Raw genomic sequence first — 23,722 nt, forward strand, 5'->3', positions numbered from 1 at the left:
CATTTACCTTTCGCCCGTTTGCGCTACCCACCCTTCGTCCTTCACGCGTTCGCGCCCCTGCAAGGTGGTCCGCCGCGAATACAGGTGCGTCGTCCCCCGAAGGGATGAAATCTTGAACTAAAGGTTCTCAACGGGAAAGTATGGATAGAAATGATTTTCTACTCGCAATTCTAGGGGGAGACTTAATTTTCTGTATTCGTGGGCGTGGATTTTGCTTTAAAGTTAAATTTCGTTAGGGTTACTCGAAGAATGAATTACATTAGTTATACAACAAAGAAAAATAATTTGTCACTCGTATCACAATTGCTTTTAATGATGCACAATTTTTCTCTTCGATAAGAAGTTCAGTGTTTATGGCCTCGGATGTCCGGGATATCGTTAATTTCGACGGACGACATCGTTTGTGATTCGCGAAGAATATCGCAACCGTGATTTTAGATACGACTAATCGTCTATTTTATTTCGTCGCGGTGTAAACGCGAAATAAAAATTGGCAACGGTCTCCGCCGGCTGGAACAATAACGCGTCCGCGATTATTTCGAGTGAATTATTAATGATTCCGATATTGCCGTGGCCGAGGCAAACACATTCTCGGGTCCATTGTGACGGATTAATTAGTTGGAGCAATTTGATGTCCCGCTTATAATTCGTAATTAATTTGCGCCCACGAACGAATTATTACGACGTATACGGGGAACGTGTAAACACGCCTGAAACATTTATGCCCTGGGTCACGATTCGGTGGTTTGTTTGGCAAACAGCAATTATTTCCTCGCGGACTTGAAAAATTTGCTCTTGATCGAAATTTGTTTGTTTTTTTTTTTCTTTTTTAATTGGTTTATTTATGGTCCAACCGCTCTGTCAGCAATATCTATCAGAAATAGCTTCGAGTATTAGCAGAGCAAGAGTATAACAAATAATGCTCGTTTCGCGACAAAATATTTTGACTCGTAACTATAAATAAATAGCAAATAATGCTCGTTCGAGGGTAAAATATTTTTGCTTGCTAACACATTCGCGACAAGCAGATATTTTACGTTTCCGATACCGGGTACTGACAAAAATTACGAGTAAAAAAGAAAAACACTTTCATAATTTGTTCATAACCAAGAATAGAATTCGAATGCGTTAATACTTGCGCGCTCGTCTGCCGGATGATAATATAAATTGCTCCTGCGTCACGGCCAATTTCGAAGCAACATGGCGGCGACTGATCGCCGAGGGAAACTTCTTCAAGAGAGCGGATAAATTTTGAAAGAATCCTTGAGGTATGCTCCGCATACCTGGCAACCCTCGATCCCATTGCTCTGCTCAGCGAATCTCTCGTGCGAGGGTAATTCGATGTTAAAAAGCTTGGGATGAAATATGCCTCGCCTTTACTTCGTCTATAAATTTTGAAAACATTGAAGACGGGGAGCTATCGATCCGGGGAATATTTTTCAACGGAACACCATTCGAGAACGCGTTTCCGGAAACGATGCAACAACTTCGAATCTTCGCGAAGGGTGTATCTACGAAACATTATCTTTACGCAGAGAGGACTCGATGATAAATAAGGAATTCGATGTCTGCGGGGATATCGAGAGCGAGAATCGAATCGGCACACCGGAAGAGGTATCGAAGCAACAAAATATCCATTTACGGGGTTCGGGAAGACGAAGATAAATCAGGCGTCTAGAGAAACGGCACTCCACTGACACAATAAGCAATGGAACGACTGAAGATAAACTAATGAATCTCGTTTCCCAGTTTACTCGGTTTATATACTTCTTTTATACCCTTGTCCTTGGTTTTAAGAGACGACATTTGTCCCGTCGAAGGGTCCCACGGTAAATCTTTGAACGAGCTGGCCAACGACGGAATATTTACAGGAGCAATTCCCTGGGATCAAATTGAACCGAAATTTCGCCCCAAATTCGGACGAAATACACGTGATCATTCACCTGGAGAAGGATAGAGGTCTCGAGGGACGTTGGGGAAATACGTCAGCTCGTGGAGAGGGTGCGGCGATGTCCCTGCACTCTTATGGGAGCTTACATCAACGAAATTTTCAAGCCGAGATGGTCGCGTCTAATACATTTTAATTCGTTCGATTTATTTAGCCACGTTTCCTTTAAACATTCATTGAAAAAGAACAAGGAAATTCCAAAGAAAAATCTAAGAATATTTCTAATTCGATGTAATAACATGAAAATGTATCGACACGTTGCTTCCCCCAAAAAATATTAAACAAATCGTCGAGCACCAAGCGGAACACGTTGTTTCTTTGTATCGGCAAACATTTCGTACCTCGAAATTGTTCGACGCCCATCCGGAATCGTTTTACGGAACGGTATAAAACAACACAATATGGAAATGCGGCCATTTGTTCCGCGATCCGGTTAAATCGAGCATCGAGTCGAGAAAGCGGGAGAGCAAGAGAAAAAAAAAAAATGCCACGAGTGGAAGGTAACGAACGGAAGCAATCGACGTTCCTTCGATCAGCCGATGTTTTCGTCGATCGAAAACAAATAACTCACTCCGTGCTCGTTGTAACCGGTTAAATGCGTCTGGGCCGCTGCGATTTAACGGAATAATTTGGCTGATTTAACAAATACCGCAGTATAACGATTTATTTGCATACGTGGCTACCGTTCCGACTCTCTCCCGCTCGCCGGCTCCGTCCCTCTCCTACAGATTGCACGGATATATCCCGATGGATCCCGATAAATTTAATTCCCGGCGGTGCACTGTGCGCGAAACCTGGCCGAAACGCTGTCGCTGAAATGCGAAATAACTAGTTAGAGCGCTGGGGACTGATTGAAAAACAAAACGAGACACGCTCGCGAAACGAGGATGGAAAATTCTAAAAACGAAAGGGAGTAAGGGCGACAGGGCGCGGTGTTCGTTACACGATGGACGAAAGGGACGAATTTGATGGATTTGGAAGACAATGGACGTCTACTGATTTCGAAGGGGAGTGGGGAATCGGAATTGACGTCGAAGCAAAAACAATATGATTAAAATCGTAAGAATCGTAGGAGCCAGTGGCGAGAGGCAGGATCGTGTCTGTGACGTAAACAATTTCGAATGGATACGATGGATCGCGCGACAGTCGCAGAGAGAACGACGCCTCGACAGATGATGTACAGAGACGTCTTTATCGATTTTCCGTCGATCGTCATGGAAGGACACCCTAACGACCGATCCGTGACAAATTCGTGACAACCTTTCGATGACCAGTTCCCTTGGATCTGACACAAATATCCTAGTGATTCGGTCGAAAATTGAGAGTTTCCGTGTCATTCCTAAACCTACTCTCCTTTATTTTCAAAGATCCATTCCTATGATCAAGTTCCAGCGTTGTGTACTGATTTAGAGCGGCGACTTTTCAGCTGCGGATTTTCGTACTCGGTCACGGAGCACTAACGAAGCCCGGGGGGGAAGGTTGGAGGGGACTTTGGGGACATTAAGAGAAAGTTGTCGACAACGGTCAGCCTGCTCTTTGGAGAAGTAACGGGGTTGACACGCATCGGGGTCCGCCGGCTACCGTTGGAAACCGAAAATGGCAGAGTGAATGAAATTGCTGGCTCGGTGCACTTTCCTAGCGGCCATTGTTACCCGTCGTGTCGGGGCTAGACACGCGAATTTTCCGTCACGCCCGAGACGCTCGAACCCCCTGTTTCTAGAAACTAATTCGTTCGCGCTTTCGACTGGTCACTGGCACGCGTTAATTATAACCGATCCGTGGCCATAAAGCGGCCGAATTTATTTTCCGGCCGTCGAGCATTATTTCATCAAATAAATCTCCCGTAACCAGGCTCGCGGGCTATCGGCTCGGAAACGCGACCGAGCGGCGCCGGGACGCCGAAGAGAGCGTTAAATTCGCACCTGGAATGCACCGCAGTGTTCGAATGTAACGTTCGATTATTCCGCGAGGTGATCGGTGGCCCTCGAAGAATAATAAGGGCGTGTAAGAGGTATGTCGTGTACGGCCCGTTTACCCAACGTGGGTGAATATCGTAGGGGATGATTACGCGGGATGAAATAGAACGAAGACAGGAAGTAACGAAATTTTATTTGTGTAGACCGAAGATGAGTTTTGTCCGAGGAAGGTTTACTCGGGTCTTGTGTACAGAATTCATTGTCTGGGATGTTTTTGTAAATAAGTATACGTAGCTTTATTTATCTTGAGGGTAGTCTGCGTGAATAGCGTCTATAGTTTCTATACTTTCCCAAATTGAAACAATCTTTGGTTTTCCATTCTAGAAAATTTGTCTGAGGTCGCCATCTGGCTCTTTAGATCAAACATTCTCAGAAAGACGTCTCCGCGCTCGCGTGAGAAGGTTGCGTTATGTGACGGACGTGCTATTCGACGAGAAAGGGTCTGCCAAGTGGGGAAAAAAAAAGGAGAGACACGAGGGGGAGTTATGTCAGCAAGCTATTAGCCAGGAACGTGTTCTTAGCAGTGTTCAAGTTCCGAGGAAAGTTCGCAATTGGAGGGCCCAGAAATCCTACGAAGCGTTGCCCAAGGCTGAAATGGACCGCGACGTCGTGAAGGAAATGACGTCGCCGTTATTTTCACGACCACTACCTACGCTTTTCCGTTTTCAGCTAAAGATCCTGGCCCCCCTTTTCCACCCAGTAAAGGTTCGCCTTTTTTTTCTAGTCATCTAAGGAGTACTCGAATTACTCCTGAATATTTTCGGAATTAATTATACTATCATACTACTATAGTAACTATTAAAACTACACCACTGCATTCTCGGTTACGCGACACTAATAAAACTCACTCTTACTCCAAATTATTCTTCCCCTCGGGTTATTAAAAGCCACTACTCGGAATTTAACGTCATTTTGCGCACCGTCAACCTGCCTTGCATAGATGAAACTACGGTTGAAATATGTGCCAGCGTCATTCTGAAAAGAGCGTACGAGTTACCTGCGAATTCCTAGCACCAGCGACCGGAAGACCAATAAACGGAATTACGTTCAGCCGAAACAAGTCCGGGGCAGGACATACCGCTCCTCAAGGACTGCGAGAACTCCCCGTGTACGGGTTTCCGCGACGAAAACTCGGTCTCGCGGCGCTCCGAAACAGTCCTCGAGCTCGGTGCTGCTTCGAGGAGCAAACGATGTTACGCAGCCGACGATGACACGAGCCGGGCAGTAAAGTATTAAAATATGAAACGCTCCGCGGTAAGCCGTACATCCTCGGCCATTTTGCTGCCGTGCTCTCTACTTGTTGGGTAGACTTCTGCGATATACCTAGATGTTTCTATAAACCAACCGATCAACCTCTCCGCAGCGTGTCTGTTTAAAAAAGAACCCTAAATACTCGTGGGAGAATGAAAGATGAATCTCAGAGGTAGCTCCAAATCAGACACGTTCCACAGTTCTTCCGAGTCTCGTGAACGAGCGAAAGCAACTCGAATGGCTTCTTTCTTACCTTTGTCTCTTAATCCTGGGATTTATCCTCCTCAGCGTCTGGTCATGCAAAGGCAAGTGGAATGTGCCCACGCCTGGCCAGACAAGAACAAGTGGAATATACCCGCGCCCGGACAGACAGATAGAGTTAAGTATAAAATATGAAACTCACGGTGACGCGCGATCCATCTTCTCCAATTCCACAACCGCGTTCTTTGTCCGCTTGTTAAGGCTATGTACACCCAGGATCGACTCCTCCCCGACCATTCGAATAAACTTCTTCCGCGAAAATCTACTTCAACGGACGTGACAACGAAGAAGAAGTTTGCAAAGAGGGAGAAAATATTCGTGGCTCAAGGGGGATCGATACAGACAAATTTCGAGCCAGTAAAGTGTATCGGACACCGATGAATATTTAACACGTCGGAACCTGTGCAAGCCACGCGTGGGTCGCGTCCTATTTCCGGCGGGAGCCGAACGACCCGACGGTGGGAGCTCGGAATTATTCCTCCTTCACGCAACTCTTATTTTCTGGAACACAATAGGTCTATACACGTTTGGGGAAGCATAATGGGATACTATGTTTCCTCCGAGTTCCGTATAAAGAATGTTCCTGGGAGAAGGGGTCGGCGAATGGAGACCTATACACGGTGTGATGATACAACCGAGATTATTATCTGGTTGAATAGAAATTGGTTGGTTTTATTATGCTTTCGTGAGATACGATATCGAATATCGAGGACATTTACGCTTGTTCTTCTTTTATTTTTATATTAAAATATATGTACAAGGCGATCTTCGTTATTCTTGAAACGTGAAACGTTTTCTATATTTAAATTGCTGAAAGTTTCGAGTGGACTAGTTTCGAAATAGTTCGACCCTTTGCGCGGATAGTGACCTTAACTGAAAGGGTAAAATGAACTTGGCAGCCCACGTGTTAAAAAGCGGGATATAAGGTAGCAGAAATAAGGACTTCGTCAAGAATGGAGGAACTCTTAAGCAGGATCCGGAGGGATTTTCAACTGGAAGTTTCATCCTCGTTCCGCGGTCGAAGTTCTCGGCACGTTTAAAATCGTAATTGCCGAACTTACAAAAATTCTCTCGTCGTCACGGGACGGGGCGGCCGTCAGCTTTCGTTTCGGGCAAAGAACGCGACCCATATTCCCGTACGAAGGATCCGTCGGAGGAATTTCGCATGAAGCAGTATGTTACAGTGACGTCGGATGATAAACGACGGCGACAGGAATTTTGAGAAAACTCGCAGAATTTACAACGGCGTGGAATTTCGCGAGACACAAAATACTCATAAAATCTACATATGATGTGACAAACCGGGAAGTGTAGTATCACGGGCAACGGTATTTTATGAGGCGAGAGAACGACGAAATTTAGATTTCGAGCGCGTGGCACCGTTTGTGGAATGTGGAATTATTATCGAGCAACCTTGAACGCTGACGAGAACGTCCCGAGATGTCACGAATATGGAAACGAAAAATCCTAGTCGGATATTTTCTTGTAGCTACCCAGTGGCTAGACATATGCAGGAAAGAAGAATGCAACGGGTCAGTCGGAAGTAGTATATGCCTATATATGAGGATACATAGGAAGGTAGAATGTACTCATCGCGGAATGAAATATCAATCGCAGAAATTGCCAAGAACAGTTCCCAACGAAACCTGCCTCCCTCCCCCGCGTTACCAGATTCCAACTAACCCCGAACCGGTGTTTCGTTCCTCGTGGAACACGTGTCACACCTTCGACACCGATAACGCCGACGAAGAGGTTGTCGCGGGATCACCTGGAAACCCGGCGATAAATCCTGGCGGCTTTAACGCGGGCACGGATGCGCGGGAAACGGAAAGCGTGAAGCAGGGACGCGACAACGGCAAGCTTTATGCATTATGTTTTATGAACACTCCGCGTCGTCGCCAAGTCCGCGGACTTAATGCACGCTCTCGTTTGTTCCCCGAAGTAATAACGTCGAGCGACTCCTGCTAGCTTGCCCGACGTCGTTCGCCGCCCCTTTGGTCCTCGTTTCTTTCCAGAAGCTCTTCGCGCGAGCTGGAAGCCGTGGAGGAGGGAAAAATAAATGAAGAAGAAGAAGAAGAAGAAGAAGACGGTAAAGGTTGCGGGCGGTATTCGAGCCTGCGCTCTCCGTTCGTTCATTTACGTTAAGAGCAACGAAACTGCGTAACGTCTTTAGAAGAAACGAACAAGATTCATCTCTGCCCGCCGAAAAGCTTCGCTCGGGGAAAATCACACCGCGGCTGGTTCGACGAGAGCATGAAATTGAATTGGCTGGGCTGCGTTCGAAGCTCGGAACGGGGATGGTATCGGTCCTGGTATTTACCTAGAGGACCGTTAAAAGGAACGGCACGGTAACGTAATAACAGCAGTAGCGGCAGTTTAAACAAGATATTAATTAACCGATAACGCTCGGCGGAAGTGGGAATGCCGATGGCGGCGTTGTTTCCTCGCGTGAGGTAGGAAGAGAGCTCTCGAGGAATATCTGTTTGCCGAGGATGCGGTGAACGTTGTCTTTCCCCGCGGGGAGTGAGGTGCGGCGTCTTCGTGAATTGCGAGATAACGCGATTGGAAGTGACGCACCGAGACGCCAAGATCCCGAGGTGGCTTGAATAAATTATTTCCGGGGTTCACCTTTCGTTCTATGAATACGTTTCATCTTTGTCTGTCTGGCCAAACACGGACACGTACTACTTGATCTTGGCCGACCAGACTGGGGCTCATTCTACTTACCTTTGCCGTGACCAGACACTGATTTCTTTCATTTAATATCTATGAATAAAATCGCCGATCTACCTCCTTTCATTGACGACAGAATTAATAGAGCAAAGTACGCCATGATGCATAAATGGGGTAACCAATACGTTTAATTATAACAAACGCTCGAATCGTCCCGAAATCTCCGCCACGCTCTCAGAAGATCGCTCATTTCGCGTTGATATAAACACGGTATAATAATTCACGCTTTGTACATGCTTGTTCCACGGTTAACGTACATAGCGCCGCGTTTCGGAATTAATCTGTTTCATTTTCGGCTCGCTAAATATTTATTCGAGGTACACGCCTGTTTTCTTGCATTATTAACGCGCGAATGTTCCGCCACGGTCCCCGCCCAGTGAAAGTAATTCGCAGCTAAATCTTCCGTGAAAGTTCGCGCGCACACACTCCCTGGCGAAACAAAAAAAAAAAAACGATTTCCCCTTCCTGACGGCAATTTATTACCGTTTTAACCTTCCGAGTGAGAGCCATTTCCATTTAAAGTGTCACGTACGCGGCGTGTGACAAACTGATTTAATTTGATTACAAATGCCCGTGAAAACTGCTCGCTGAATATTATTAAAGCACCGTCGATACCGAACGCGAACGCTGGGTACATTAAAGAGGTTATGGAAAGGGAAACCGGGGGGAAACTTTTTGCTAAATTCGTATTCGGGTTTGATTGAAAGCGTGAGAGTGCTTGGTGTATTTCGATTTCTTTCTCTCTTTTTTTTTTTATAAAAAATTGAGTCGACTCAAGAACTCGATCTAGTGCCCAGATTTCACATACCTGTCCTTCGGTAGTCTCTCTATGTCACTGGAAAAAATGATTGTAGAAGCGGTGATCTAGGACTTTTCGGATCTAATCCATCGATGGTCTGCTTTCAGATATCGAACGACACCCTTCAGTACAGGTCCCGATATTTCGCGATCCCTCAGGACGACGACTCGATGGTGTCGAAGTCCACGATAGAATTCAAGGTGACCAGCGACATGTTCCGCAACGGTCGGCTCCATCTGCGCTGCACGGCTTCCATCGCAGACGTCTACAGGAAATCAGCTGATGTCGAAATCAACGGGGACACGCCCCGTATCGCGTCCATCACTGGAGAATCACCGCCGCGAGGGCCCCGTGAGTAAAATTTGTCATGTAAACTCGTGTAGCACACGAACATGAAGAATCAGGTATGGTACACCCTTCGTGGGACTCGATGCTTTTACTCGTTATTTATAGAATTATCACTCAGAGTAATGCCGTTTCCTTTACATTAAATTCAAACAAATTTTTCAATTTATTAAATAATCGCCCTCGTTATCGACAGCCTTTTGCCATCTAACGTGCATCTTTTCAATCCCAGATCGATAAAAGTCAATGAGCTGATGATTGATAGACGAGTATTTAATACTGCAATAACGATATTACTTTCCAGTTCACCTAATACTATGATCTCCATATGTTAGAGCACACTCTCTATACATCAAACCTCAACGCTACCTATCACTTGGACTACAACGTAAACTACATATATCTAGATTATTTCCAAACGATCGAATGAAATTTATAGCTCTATGTTCCCTTTCTAAAAAAATTCCTTTGTTCGCCTAACATTCCATCCCTTGTACCATCCGTTAGTCCTCAAATTACCTTAATTTACCAAAGGCTCGCTACCAGCAGCAAAAATCTCTTCCTAAATGGAACGAACGAGTGCCTCCGACAATTATGCCCGGTCAAATCAACCCCCGTTCCTGCTTTCCATTAACTCGGTAAACAGCGCTAATAAAGGCGAATCCGAGGGATGATACGGTTTCCCGTTAACAAGGCGAGCCTGCGAAAAAGAATTTTAATGATTCAGCGAATAGCTGGTTTATCCGCGTTCGGTAATGGGCTCGGAATGCCTCGTATCATTTCAAATATTGTTTCATGCTGGACGATATTCCGTATGGCTCTCGACCATTTCAACTTAAAAGATAGAAACTATCAATGGATATCCATGACTGTTTCGCGCACTATCACATATCTGAATAGTATAAAATTTTGATTTTTGACATAACTATGTCTCCCAGTGTCTACAGATTTATATAAGCTCGAGTGTCGTTACAGTAAATTACATGCTTTATAAGTTACGTTACGTAATACGACGCGATTCCTGTTTGCACATTCTGAAACGAAATGGCTCCGAGCGCGGACGGTTAATCGCGCAACAATTCGATTCTGCTCATTTATCGGGGACTCGTAGATCCGAATCGTACTCGAATCTTCGATACAGAGACGAACGGGGGCGAGGGGAAGTGAGTCTTGTTCGGAAAGTTGGGAAACTGGGCTAGGAGATCGTCCACGGGCGTTTGCGCTCGCCTTTAATATCCAGCGAAATCGTCGAGAACAATGCTAGCCGCAGTAAAATTCAACCGATCAGAGGGAACGGTATAATGCGATCTGTGTGCAGCCGAGACGCCACGGACGCTATCGATCGGATCGCGTTGTTAATTGCGTCGTTCCAATCCAACGAGACGAACGGACGTCCGGGAATTTTATCTTCTTTCCGACTCGCTGGCGCTGATTTTTCGATGCACGCCGCGGGACACGCCAACGAAGAAAGGAACGCGTGGAATCGATCGACGATGTCCCATACAAGGAAGCTGAAATCGGTTGCCGAGAGACTTCCGTCAAACGGTGCCGGATTCTGTCGTTACGCCACAATGTCGTAAACTAGGATTCTTCGCGAACTATGCGACGCGATTTCGCGTGCGTCCTTACTTAGCGCGTGGGGACTTTCGAGAATGCCGCACTGTGCGAGGTTAGGTTACGCTGGCTGGATTGTTGGTTGCATATTTTCCAGGGAGTACAGAATTGGCGGAGACAGAGCGTTGCGTAAGGAAGACTATTATTTTATAATAGGGGTATGGCTTCTACGCTCGCGCCACAGAGGGTGCTTATCTGTACTGTCGGAGGGATTCTTTGAGAAAATGTGGGGAAAGAAATGATACAAGAATTTTCGATTCCTTTTTCCCCCACAAGAATCCTCTGGAGTATCTCACATTTTTCAAAGCACCCTTTGTGAACCGTGAAGCTTAGAATATTAGACTTTACGAGCACGTTGACTCACTTTAAGAAAAACCACCCTTAGTCTCTACATAAATGATAACAAAGTTGCAAACAGCGATCAACAGCCACGTTGTTCCATTTTCGCGTTGAATTTTTATTCACGTTGTTGTTTGGAACACCGATGAAGCGTTCATTGGAGATTAATTAACGACGTTCGTCGATAGAGTCCCGAGACCGACGCACGACGATCATTCCGCGGGTGTTTTCGCCCGGAAATTCGGATACTTCATTAAAACGTCGAGATTCTAAAGGCAGTGCGGCAAACACGGTGTAGGCGGCTTCGTTAACGATGTATGGCCTGTAATTTAAATGTAGCATGGAAATAATTGTGTTGTTTAATGCATTGTCGAGTTCGACGGACCATACGCGGCGATAATAACGGATCCTTGCTGATAATTTGTTGCTAACGAATGGAGATTGTGTAACACGAGCGAGTGCTTATGGGAATTTCCAAATTGGTCGGTCAATGCAATGTATACCGGGTTTCGCGGTCCAACGAATACTCTCCATTCTGTTTTAACGATAAGTAAACACCGGTTTCGCGTAAAACGTACTTCGTCCTGTTATAAGGTTTCGACAGAAATTTACATAGAATACTCTCGAAACGAAATCGCGCGCATCACAAAAATGTTTACGTCATGAACGAGTAGTGAAAAGTACGCTAATGGATTCCGCATAAAAAACTGAGTCGAAAATGTGAAATGGTATTTTCTTTTGCGAGATCTCGGTCGTTAGGAAATGGCTCTTAAAAATGTTCGGGGCACGCGTTCAACCGAGTTGCGACTCGATCACCTTTGGAGTCGATTTGTCGAACAACGAAGCTTCCTTTTTAAGAAACTGATCCCACGTTTTCAATTTATTTTTGCGTGACAAATAGATCCACGTCAAATTAATATATCCCACGTCCAAGAAATAGATAACTGACTCACAGAGTCCAAGGAATAAAATGGGAATCCGATCCATTCGATACCCCGTCGTCTCCGTCGTCCGTTTTGTCATCGTGGCACATCTCCCCTAACAAAAGAACAATCGTGGCACGGGTGAAACGGGAGACCAAGGCGAGGGCGTAAGTCTCGAGCGAAACGTAATAAGGCTAACAGCAACAATAACATTTATGGCGGTGCAACCGCGCGGATGTATCGAGTCACGTGCGATCTTTCATGTGAATCACGCCGCCCCATGACAGTTATGTGGGCTCTGCTGGCCGTATCAGCAACGAGCCGAGAAGCCAGCGACGCGACAGGGAGGGCCGGAGGGGCCGATTGTTCCAGCTGGAAAAGCAAAGCCGTTACCCTGTTACGGGAAATAGGATCGCGTCCCTAACTGAATCATTCCCCGCGATCTCCCCGTCTCGCGGCTTTTTGTTTCCATGCTCCTACACCCTGACGCAATTATATCGCGTCGCGGTTACACCGCCGAGCGTCGCCTCTTGCTTATCCGACGTTTCATTTTTCGAAAGGGGACGAAACGGTGGCAGGATTCGTTCAGACCACGGGGATACAAATACTGGCGATCAGCCGTGTCATCTAGGGTCGTCCGAGACTGATAACCGAGGCGCCTGGGTTTCAGTCTTCGAGACACGCGATTTAGAGGAAATACAAAACGCAGGCAATGCACAGGATTACTTGTTCGGGGTTAAAATTCGTATAACATTTCAAATAACGTGCTTTTTTATATTACAGGATGATTCGTCTAGTCGTGACAAAATTTTTAAGAGGAGATAGAGTTATAAGACCGCTGTGAAGCATATCAAAGATTAGGAACTGTTATAAGAGGCAAAAGAATTAATGAAAGAAGGTTCAACACCACATTATAGTGTTCCTCGATCCAGATATAAATTGAACACAAACATTAAATTGATTGATATTCGTGAGCCCCGGTATCGGGCAACGTCCCCCCTCGGAACAATACGAGAATTCCCCTGTTGCATCCGCCAAAGAGTCAGGAATTTCCGAAAAATTCGCAGTATTTTACAAAAACATAGACAGCTAAATTCGTAAAGCAAACTCTGCGAGACTCGCGGTCGAAAGCGATGACCGCACATTCCATTCAACGCGGTTTCCACACAACAACGCTTTCACCAGCCACCCTCTCCTTTGTTTCCCCCGTCTGGTTATATCGATAAAAGGGGATGGGGTGGAAAAATGCAATTCGTATCGAAACGAAACGAAATCCCATCGCGCGCGCAAGCCTCGCGCGTTTTTACGATTTCCAGCGGTTATTTCCAAGCGTTGCAACGCGCCCCGTTCCGTAAACCGTCGATCGGACCAGAGTGGACCGGAGATACACGGAATCCTTCGATCAGATCAAGAAAAAAATCCTGACGGTCTTCCGCGGAAGGGAATCCATTTCGCGTGACGCGTTCCCATCGCTGTGAAATATGTACACACGGGGAATCCGTTTCCGATTACAATACAAGCAGCCTCGCGCGGCTCTCGGTTCTGGGAGCCGAGGAATACGATTTCTGGAGGTATCTAAATGCGCATAAATTTCTGCTAACTCTGTCCCAGTTTGTATTTTAAAGCGGTTAGGGTATTTCGACGCGCCTCGGTGCCCGTTTTATGGAATTTTCGAGACATTCGCCGTCCTCCGGAGCGAGCAATTGACGGAACAAAGGGAAATTGTCCGCGTACCGTGCCGAGAGTTAGAGTGCAATCGATTTATGGTTATTGTTCGTGAAAAAGTGCGTGGAAAATTTGGTATAACGTTCTTTCGTGGGATGCTTAGTTTGGGAGTTGAACGAGCGAGAACATGCGTGGGACACCAAGTGTGGCTTGGCTGACGCGTGTCTGATCATTGCAAGGGTTTTCTGCTTGTTTCGTCAGTTTTATGCAAAATCGACGAATTAACGAATTCTGAGATCGATAGAAATTGTAGTAGATGAATAGTAGAGAGGTTTAGCTAAACCACGTGCCCCAAGGAATTTTCAAAATGGATTTTTTGGAAAACGAAGTGACCTATCAGAAAATTTTATTCCACATTTTAGATTCATTTTTATATGCAATTGTGTTAATGACTTTTGTGGGAGAATTTCCTGTTCAATTTGGCTATTTATCTGATTTATTCGTAAGAGTCGCTTACTTAATAAGTGCAATGGAGGAAAGGAAGAAAGAAAAGAGAACGCCCCGATTGACCGACGAATATTTCCGCAATTTGAGCTTGTAACGCAGACACCGAGCTATTTCCTTCGTTCATGAAATTGTCGGCTCACTCGTCTCCTCCGTTGGAGTCTTGAGGGCCATTAATCAATGGGGAATTCAGCAATTAACGCTCTGGTTTTATTAACGCGCCACTCTAGCCAGCGGCCGTATCATCGATCCACCATCGAAAGGATGTACTCCACTTTCCTACCGGGTGTCTCGATTTTTTCTCAGAGATAATCTCGACAAGTAGCAGAAATACCTGCACGAATAGAATTTTTATCAAATTTTTCGCAGACAATAAACATTCTCAGATCGAGTCTACAGAGTAGTGCTAAGAACTGTGTTATACTATACCTCTCGCTTCGAATTTTCACAGAAGCAATGCTAATTCTAGTAAAATAATAAAATTTTTTATAATATTTAGTATCCGTTAATATATTGCGAATGGAACATGTCCTTTCGAGCCGAGACACCCTGTATTTCCACACGTACGTAGACGCATCCAAACGCACGCGTAATTACGCACTTCACGGGGCGCTATGCTCATTTTATATTCGAAATTTTATCGAACGACCACTCCGACGCTTCAGCTTTGCATTTTCGCGCTTCATCCAGGGGGTTCCATTTTCCTCTTTTTCCACTCGCCGTCGATCACCATGGCTAGCCGTCGGACCGCAAACTCCTTTTTTCAATTTTAATCCTCTTCTGGTATCAGCTAACGCCTGGTGGCCCTCGTGCCAGCGATTCCTAGACTCAGAGATGAAATGTTAGCGTTAGCAGTGCTTATTATTAGCTGACAGAGTTCTCAAACAGAAATATTCCATTTAATTATACCTTCGGTTGCGGTGCACGAGAGGTTCGCTATTTATTATTATTCGATCCAGAAGTCCCTTGCAGAAAATACGTTATTCACAAAATTATCGACTTGCTCCCCCTCCCTCTGATAACAAAAATATACTTATAATTAATTTGATACACCCAGAGATCAAGAGGCAACTATTCTAAAACAGAATTAATTTTATCCACGAAATTAGCTTGCTTCCTCTCCCTCTGATAACAAAAAAATATAATTAATGTAATACACCCAAGTACGAACCCTACTGTTCCTTCAAACTCGAACGACTCCCGCGATCATGGCGTTGTCCAACCTTAAAAATCAGCCATTACGAGGAAAATCAATCGTCCCCGTCCCATATCGCTTCATCGTATCGTCCAAGCGGAATCAATTTGACAGCCCGATCCACGAAACACTCGAGAACGACGGTCGAGGGTGAGTCCGGATGTTGCAACCGGGGTTTGCTCGTTTACGAGCACGCTGAATCATCCCCCAGCGCGCTTGTCGCCCTCCCGCGTAACCGTGGCTGATTCACGCGTGTACTCGCCGTCCCGTGGAAGATTTTATGGACAGTCTGCCGGTGCTGACGCGTCAGCGCGATAAGACAAGACAGCCACATGCTGTGCCCCTCCCTGGTAAGGAGAAGTAGCGAGAAAATTTATGCTCGGTAAATTGTCAACGAGGAATGCAGTTTAAGGAACTGCGGAGAATGTTCTAAAGCGATGATGTCGAAGATTTGTGACATCGTGCATCGGTTCATCTCATGAAAAATCCTGGTAGCAGTAGCATTTAGCGGTAGAATATGTTTTATAAAAAATTCTGACCATTGGGGTTCTCAGTTCCGAAAGTTACCAACGTGATTTTATCTTCGAAATTCCAAACCTTGATAAACGTCGGTTCCTATTCTCGAGTATTATCCGCGACAGTATCGCACATAAAGTCGCCTCTGCTCGAGACTTTCGTCGTCCAATGGCGCCTGTGCCTACTCAATTGCCAATACCATTACTCGATGGTAAAAGGAACGTAAACGTACCGTTAAAGGGCTCCCTTTCTCGTTCCCGTTCCCACCCTCCGTGTTCTCTGTGTTCCTCGTGCGGAAATCGAACCTCCCATTTATGGCATCTCGGAGAGACGTCGTCTCGTTCTCTGCTTGGCCGAAACGAACCGAATCCACTAAAGCTCCGCATCCGAACGTTAACGTCGCGTCGCCTCAAGCGGCTGTCTTCTGGAGTGCCGAGGCTTTCTCCACCTTTCGCCGTACCAACAACGTCGTATTCTACTTATTCTATTATCAGTCTCGATGCTCCACCTCCGTAGCGGCCTACCTTCGTCTCCGTTTCGAAAACGCCCTGAACTTGTTAGCCCAGATTGCCCTTTCACAATCAGGGAACCATCGGGTTCTAACTTCCGCTTTCAATGGCGATCGATGGATCCGATGCAACGGCTGGATCACAAACACAGGTGAATAGAGATTGGACTATGGCAGCGAAGGCCGGTTCTCCCGAAAGGCAAACCGCGCTCCATCGTCGCGATGAAGAATGCAGGGCTGCGTTCGTGCAACGCGCGGCGCCATTAGTAAATTACTTTCTTTGCGGAGAGCCCCGGTCCCTTTGCGGCGCGGTTTCCTTTGCCTTTAAGTCTGGACCTTTGACCTCGGCCAGTGTTCGAAACGACACAGTGTGAATTCCTGTGATCACTCATTCGCAGGCGCGGTCCAAATGACAGACAGCAATTATCAGAAGTCGTCTACTTGAAGGCGTGCTCCGAACGTCTGGCGGGTGTAGTCTATGGATAGTGGACTGTAGTTCGAAGGGGGGTCCAAAAGATATAGAATCGATAGACAATGGGGGTCTTGTAAAGCAACAGAGAATAGGGTTAGGAAAATGGGTACGCTCAAGTGTTCGCTGTTAGCAGATTGTCAGTCGATAAAATAGAATTAAATATTCTTCATATTTACGCTTTTTAATGTATAACTTTTGATGGTGTTCTTGAAAAAATGTCTTCTTCTATCGTCCGTAAAATGTCGTAAAAGGGTTACCGAGGTTTTTCCAATGAAAATGAGTCGAAACACGACCCCGTTCGTTTCTTGCTCGCCGACCGCACTTCTAAGCGGCGCCGTTTAAGACCTAAATTAGTCACCACGGATTCCAAAATAGGAAAATCTCACGTAGGGCCACGAAGATCGAAAATCGAATCGAAACCAGGTTAAAAAATCGAAAGATGCCGCAGTGTCCGTCGGCGGTAGGCCACGATTAAAATTCAACTCGAGCTCAGGTACGCGTAGGCGCTTTGTTCCGCGGAAGTCGCAACCGATACCTCTTCTGGCGCAGGGGAGTCTCTCGAGCGTTTCTTTCTCCCGTTCTCTATCCAGTGAAATTCTCCCTCGAGCACCCTCTCGCGGCCCCTTCAGCTCGTCCATCGACGGAATATACCCGGAGCATTATCAATGCGAGGCGAGTTCTCAGCTGCACTTTCGAGGGTATCCCGGAATAGTAAGGAGCAACGAGAGTGCTGGCTGCGCGTTTCGACGCCGACGGGAGAGAAGCGGACGCGGAGGAGCGAGAACGAAGGGAGCAAAGTGCAGGATGGGGGATAGACTCAGGGAGGGAGGTACGCCGGGCAAGGTAGGGGCGAAAGAGCGCCGGGGGAGACCGAATTGAGAAAAAGAAGGAACTATCTACTTCGATTAGTAACTCGGTAACGTAAGCTCCGTCCGGCAATGCTGTTTTTCTTTCCTCCTGGAATTACCAGAGCAACCCGGCCCCGGAAGACCGATGGGGATTTAAAAAACGGCGGATGGAAAGAAGCTGGGGCGAGATATGCGTCTAAGGAGAATGCAAATATGGAGATTCATTCTCGTCATTGTGCCTTGGGAAAGTGGTTTACACCGAAGCTTTCCGTGTTCCGACTGTCGATGGCCGTCGAGTTCCTTTCGTTGAATGTAATCGAGGTCGTACATGGTTGTGCAAAACATTCAACATAGTAGTATTTATATAATTAAAATATACGGGCTACGATATCGATTGGTCTATAACTCCAAACACATTTTTCTTTAGTTCATTGTACTTTCTGTTTGGCTATTTATTTTTATTATTTATGTAAAGCAGATTCCTCGTTTGCTTACATAAAGCTAAGCCCTCTCTTGCATATGTTATCATCTCCCTCCTATTACCCCACCCTTTACCTTTATTTCTCGCTGGACTCACAAATCAAACGACTCGAGCTCGTTTCGTAGAAATTTTTTTCTCTTTTTCCCCATCTTTCAACGAGGAAGAGTCTGTGGCGCGCGAAGAATGGTTAAGGGCGTCGTTCATCTTGATTATCGATTGCTCGCTTTAACGCGCCTCGTCGTCGGCGGGACACGTCGAAGCGTTTACGCGTGCAACAAGGATTATCGCGTTATCCTCGCGACGCCCACGAGGTCCTCCGTCGCTAGGCACTTCAGTCAACCAGAAGACGCTCGGCGTCGCTGATACCGAGATAAAGCATTCCGCGTGCTCCGATGGGCGAGGTTATCGAAGGGTGACGCGTACTTTCGACTTCATGACAATATTTAATCAAGGGGAAAATATGGTAACAGAGACAACTCCTGAGCAGTCCCGTCTTATCTTATAAAAGAAGGCGAAGGTGCTGAAGGTGATACTTTATATGAAGAATAATTCAAAGTATCCATTTTTCGTGTTTACATTATTTATTTATTTATTTGAGTTTATTTTTACCATTTAGCAAGCAGGTTCACCGATCTAAGTATCCATTTTTCAACCCAGACCTTATCTCAATTTTTGAGCAGCACCGCTTCGAAGTGCGGTCAACGAGCAACAAATGAATAAGACGACGATACAACTCACGACAATACAAAAATACATTTTCTTTACCCACGAGCCTACACCCTAACCCAGATTATCAGCCTCGAGAACTTGTCTATCCTACCAATCAACCCCTACGCGAGATTCCACGCCACCGAAAGGGTTAAACTTTCCCGCGAGCGCGGAGCTCTCCAAAAACTCGTTCACCTCGAAGAACCGCGCGGCTTCGAGGACACCTGAAAGCGTCAAAGTCCCACTGGAAAATATCGCTCGGTCGAATAGAGGGGACTTCCGTTTCCCAAAGCGTAACCCCTCGCGTAAATCGAGAGGACGGCACGCGCCAACGATTCCCGTTGAAAAGTCGAATTGATTCCAGTCCCGCTTCTACGGTGGCGTCGCGTTGTTTTCAAAATTCATTTCTATATCTCTCGCAGCCCATCTGCCGTCGTCCAATCAAACCCGTGCGCTCGGGGCTCGGGCCAATTCGCTGCGTGGCCCAAATTGTTTCGTTTTGATTGACAAGCGGAGCGGGGTACTGACCGCGCGCCGGTCAGCCCCATCAAAGCGTCGGCGTCGGCGGCGTTTCGCGCGAGATTATATGGGGGAGGACGCGGGATGCGTCGAAGCTCAAAGCGACCCGCGACTGGACGGAATTGGGACGTCGCATATTTGCACCTGAATCGACATTAGAATAAGATAGGGGCTGCGTTCTCGTCGCCTGTGATTGCGATAGAGGTTGGAATGCTCCGTGTTATCGGATCGTTAGTCGATAGGATAGAATTAAACTTCATCGATATTTACGCTTTTTGAGTGAACCTCTTCTTGTATCGTCGTGAAATTGTTGTAAGTGGGTTGCGGAGGTCTCCGCGACGAAAACGAGCCCGAACACGACCCCGTTCGTTCGTTGCTTGCCGACCGCACTTCGAACCTGTGCTGCTCGAAATCTAAAACGTCGAAACCTTCGCGGTACTTCTACATCTTGAATCGGGAAGCCATAGTTCACAACGAAACAAGGGACCCAAGGGACCCTGCCTTCTACAAAAAAATTCTAACGGGAGTCAATCGCGATCACGAGGGTCGCAGACGTTTCTCGCGTCGAAAAAGCAATTACACCGGGCCATCGAAATTGTTATGAAGAGAAAAAGCATTGGAGGTTCGTCTGAGGGAGGGGTGGACAACGAAAAATAGAGAACGGTGATGGACACGTATCCCCCCCCCCCTCCTCTCTCCCCTCCCCTTTCCCTTCGTCCTCGACGTTGTCCACCGTGCTGCGAATCCCTGTCACGTTTCTGCCCGTTTCAGCCAGTTTTCGAGCCGCTGACTGCAATCACCGGAACCCGCTCGTACACCCACGCGATTCGAACGACGGCGATCCATCGACCGACGCGTTGTATAATGCGTTGTATCCGCGAGCCGATACGTTTTGACAAGCTGGAGAGGCCGCGATCGTTCCTTCCTCCCTTCGACCAGAACCGCGAGGGCGGGGTACGGCGTAGATGTTTCGAGGCTCGGGGGTCGACGTTTCCGGGGGCAACAAATAATTGGCTGGCCGCCAAACTGCGTGCACGCGCTCCGCGTTTCGATTCGACGTTTCCCGCCCAGAAACAACCCCCGTCGGGCATCGGTTGTATCGTTGCGCGGCGTTCGCGCCGTTGACAGCGCGAAAACGCCCGTTGTGAGTGATACGTCCCAATGGTCTGGAAAAGTCGAGCGTTTTTCGATTTTTCGAATAATCGATGGGGTTAGAAAATCGAGTACTCGCGATGGAACACCAATCTTCGCGTTGCAGAAAATTGGGGGTTGTAATTTGATACCTGTTATGTGTATTAATAGAAATGGATAGTATTCGAGAAGCAGATGGTAGAATACTGGAATCGATCTAAGTGAACACCGGAAACAATTAGAAATGTCACGCTATGGTCAGACGCGTCAGACCAACGGCACGCGAGCCTCGAAAATGTTCAACGAATGTATCCTCGAGAACGACACCTCGTACACGAAAATTTTACTCCACGTGTTCCATTCGTATTTACACGTAAAATGATCATGTCGCCGCTGGTACCGCCAGCCGGAAGGGTGGAGGGAGCGGAAGTGTTTGACCGCGGCGGTAATATGTTTTTAACTGGTACGCGCACGCACGAAGATCGCGGAACACGGGTAGAATGGAATAAATAACGGCAATCCGGCGTTGCTCGTGAGCGAATATAAATATCCATTTCGCGGGGAATAATCGCGGGATCGAGGAACCCGCGGCAAGCACCGGACTAATGGCTCCCGCGAGTTGCATCCTCAACTTTTAATTATGAGGATGACGATATATCACATCACGGAGAATTATTTCACTTTAGACGAATGGGACGAGATATTTTCCCTCGTCCCTTCCCCTCTGGGTCCAACAGGGCTTGTTCGGTTGAAATTTATCAAAGATCGTAGCGAATAATGGAGGCTCGCGGGGGGGAGGGACGCCAGAAATTATTATTGCCGTTCGGTCCCGCGATGATTCACGTCCAGCGCGTGAGAAATTGCTGTGAGTTGGGTGTTTGTCCAGTGGCGAGTTTTTTCGAGAATTGCTAATGCTGTTTTCTTGTTTTTTTTTTTTTTTTTACGTCTATTTAATTCCGAGTTCGAATTGCAGAAAATCATAATAAAATTGCAGAAAATCAAACTACCTAAAATTAAGTCATGCTTCTGATTAAATATTTCACACCAGCCAACACAAATACAGCTCTCACTTCTCTGTTCAAGCACGACAGATCGATAGCTACGATTAAACAATTGATCCTGGATAGGCTCGCGCCCGCCACGGTTTTTAATTCAGCCAGAAGGGCCGTGGGAGATTAACTCGCGAATAATCGTCGCAGGGGCGGTTGTTTAGCGAGAGAAAATCGTTTAGAGTGCCCTTTTTTTCTCTTCATTGACGAACCGGTGGCCCGTATTGGCAGCTAGTTGGATGGCTGCCTGGACGGTTGACGTCGCTGATGCGAGTTATTACGTCGAACAACAAGGTCCTTCATGAAATCTCGTTAGATCTCGAGCTTTTTTACGCGAGTAACCGTCTGCTAGCGACGTCGCAATCTGTATTATCGTTCCCCGGGCCCCGCTCGCTGCGTCGCGTTCTCTCGGCCTCCAATTTAGCCGCCTTCGTATTACTAGGCGGATGGAGGATTAATTTAACGCGGTTAATGGCTTCTACGAGGTATCTCGGTTCCTCTATACGGTCCGAATTTCCCTCCGTCTCGACGCGAACGCTTTTTTTCCGCGGTAAACGGGTCAACGCGGTCCCCGATCCGAGACAAACAAGGAAATTTCTTTCAATTTTACAAAATTTACATAGATCCTCGAGTTTTACTCGAGTTCGTAGTATTCGAATTAATTTCGAACCACTAGTATGTATAGCAACTACGTTAATTCGATGGAATCATAGAAAATAAATTTCAATGAAATTGCAAAAATAAATGCCACGATAAATGTTTGATTACGTAGTTTTCAGTATTAACTTTAACGGTATTAGTTTGGCAGCGAACGTGTTAATTAAATTTATCGTATCTTTTCTATTTTTTCAAACGCGCTAGCCGAAACACGTCCCGCACCGCCGACTCGGAAGGAGATATTAAAAACGGCTGGTTAATTTTATGGTCCCAGAGGCACCAGGTCTCGCCAGTCACGATCCACTTTCTTAAATCGGCCCTCCCACCCACGTAATAACCCAGATTGGATTATACTAATTCTCGAGATTAACATTTCAAAACGCACGAAACGAGCAGCTTTCTCAATATCGTATTTCGTTTTTCATACAGGCTCGTTTCAACTTCGCCGTAAAGGTCGGGGCGCTTATTAACCGAGGCCAGCGAGAATTCTTTACACGTATTATCTTAATAACCGGGCTTCCGAGCTTTCGAGCTTTCCTCGCGAGTTACTGGTAATTTATTAATTCAATCTAGGATATAATTCTCCGGTATAACAGGAAGTCCAGGGGCGAAAATAAATTCCGAACGCCGGGAGACTCGTTCGAAACACGGAGAACCTATTTTACACTGAGAGATTCTCGGCGAGGAACTGTTCGCGAGAAATTCTACCGTTAACAAAGAAAATCGCGGCCAATAGCGAGCCGGAAAAATAAAAGTGCTCTTTTCTTCAAACATTCGGACTCCCTACTGCTGATACAACGTTTCCGATATTCAACTTCGAACTAGAAATACTTCGTTTGTAGACCACGTTGAAAGGAACCCAAAAATAATTGGCAATAATTGACCTAAATAATATAATTCCGAAGCTGGGCCGAAGATAAGAATAAACTTTATACTTGCTTGCATTTATAATGAAATATTTAGTTGAAAATATCAAACATATAATTTCATTTAGGCGGAGAATATATAATTAATGGAAGCTACGAATATTTATGGGACTTCTCTTTAATAATTGCGCTTTCCGTCGTCGAGCATTTTTTTACCTCCACCCTCATCAACGTTGCCTTCAAGGACCAATCGACTTTCCCCGATTCTCCAGTTCCAACTTTCCAGGAGTCTACAATGGTTCCAGTCCGTTCGTTTCCGCGGTTTCTACCCCCTCCTTCTCCAATTTTTTTCTTCCTTAGCCGCGGCAACCCCGCGTGAAAGTTTATTAGCCTCGATACGCACGGATAAAGGGA

At 46.3% G+C, this 23,722-nt stretch overlaps 1 protein-coding gene across 1 annotated transcript in view; it reads left to right on the forward strand.

Moving 5' to 3' along the window:
• Positions 1 to 23,722, forward strand: part of LOC128874991 (uncharacterized) — a 128,646-nt gene that overhangs the window by 99,292 nt on the left and 5,632 nt on the right. Inside the window, exon 5 of the mRNA XM_054120248.1 lies at positions 9,076 to 9,319. Coding sequence (XP_053976223.1) covers positions 9,076 to 9,319 — 244 coding nt within the window. The remainder of the gene's footprint in view (positions 1 to 9,075; positions 9,320 to 23,722) is intronic.

Source organism: Hylaeus volcanicus, chromosome 4 (assembly GCF_026283585.1).
Source record: "Hylaeus volcanicus isolate JK05 chromosome 4, UHH_iyHylVolc1.0_haploid, whole genome shotgun sequence".
Taxonomy (NCBI): domain Eukaryota; kingdom Metazoa; phylum Arthropoda; class Insecta; order Hymenoptera; family Colletidae; genus Hylaeus; species Hylaeus volcanicus.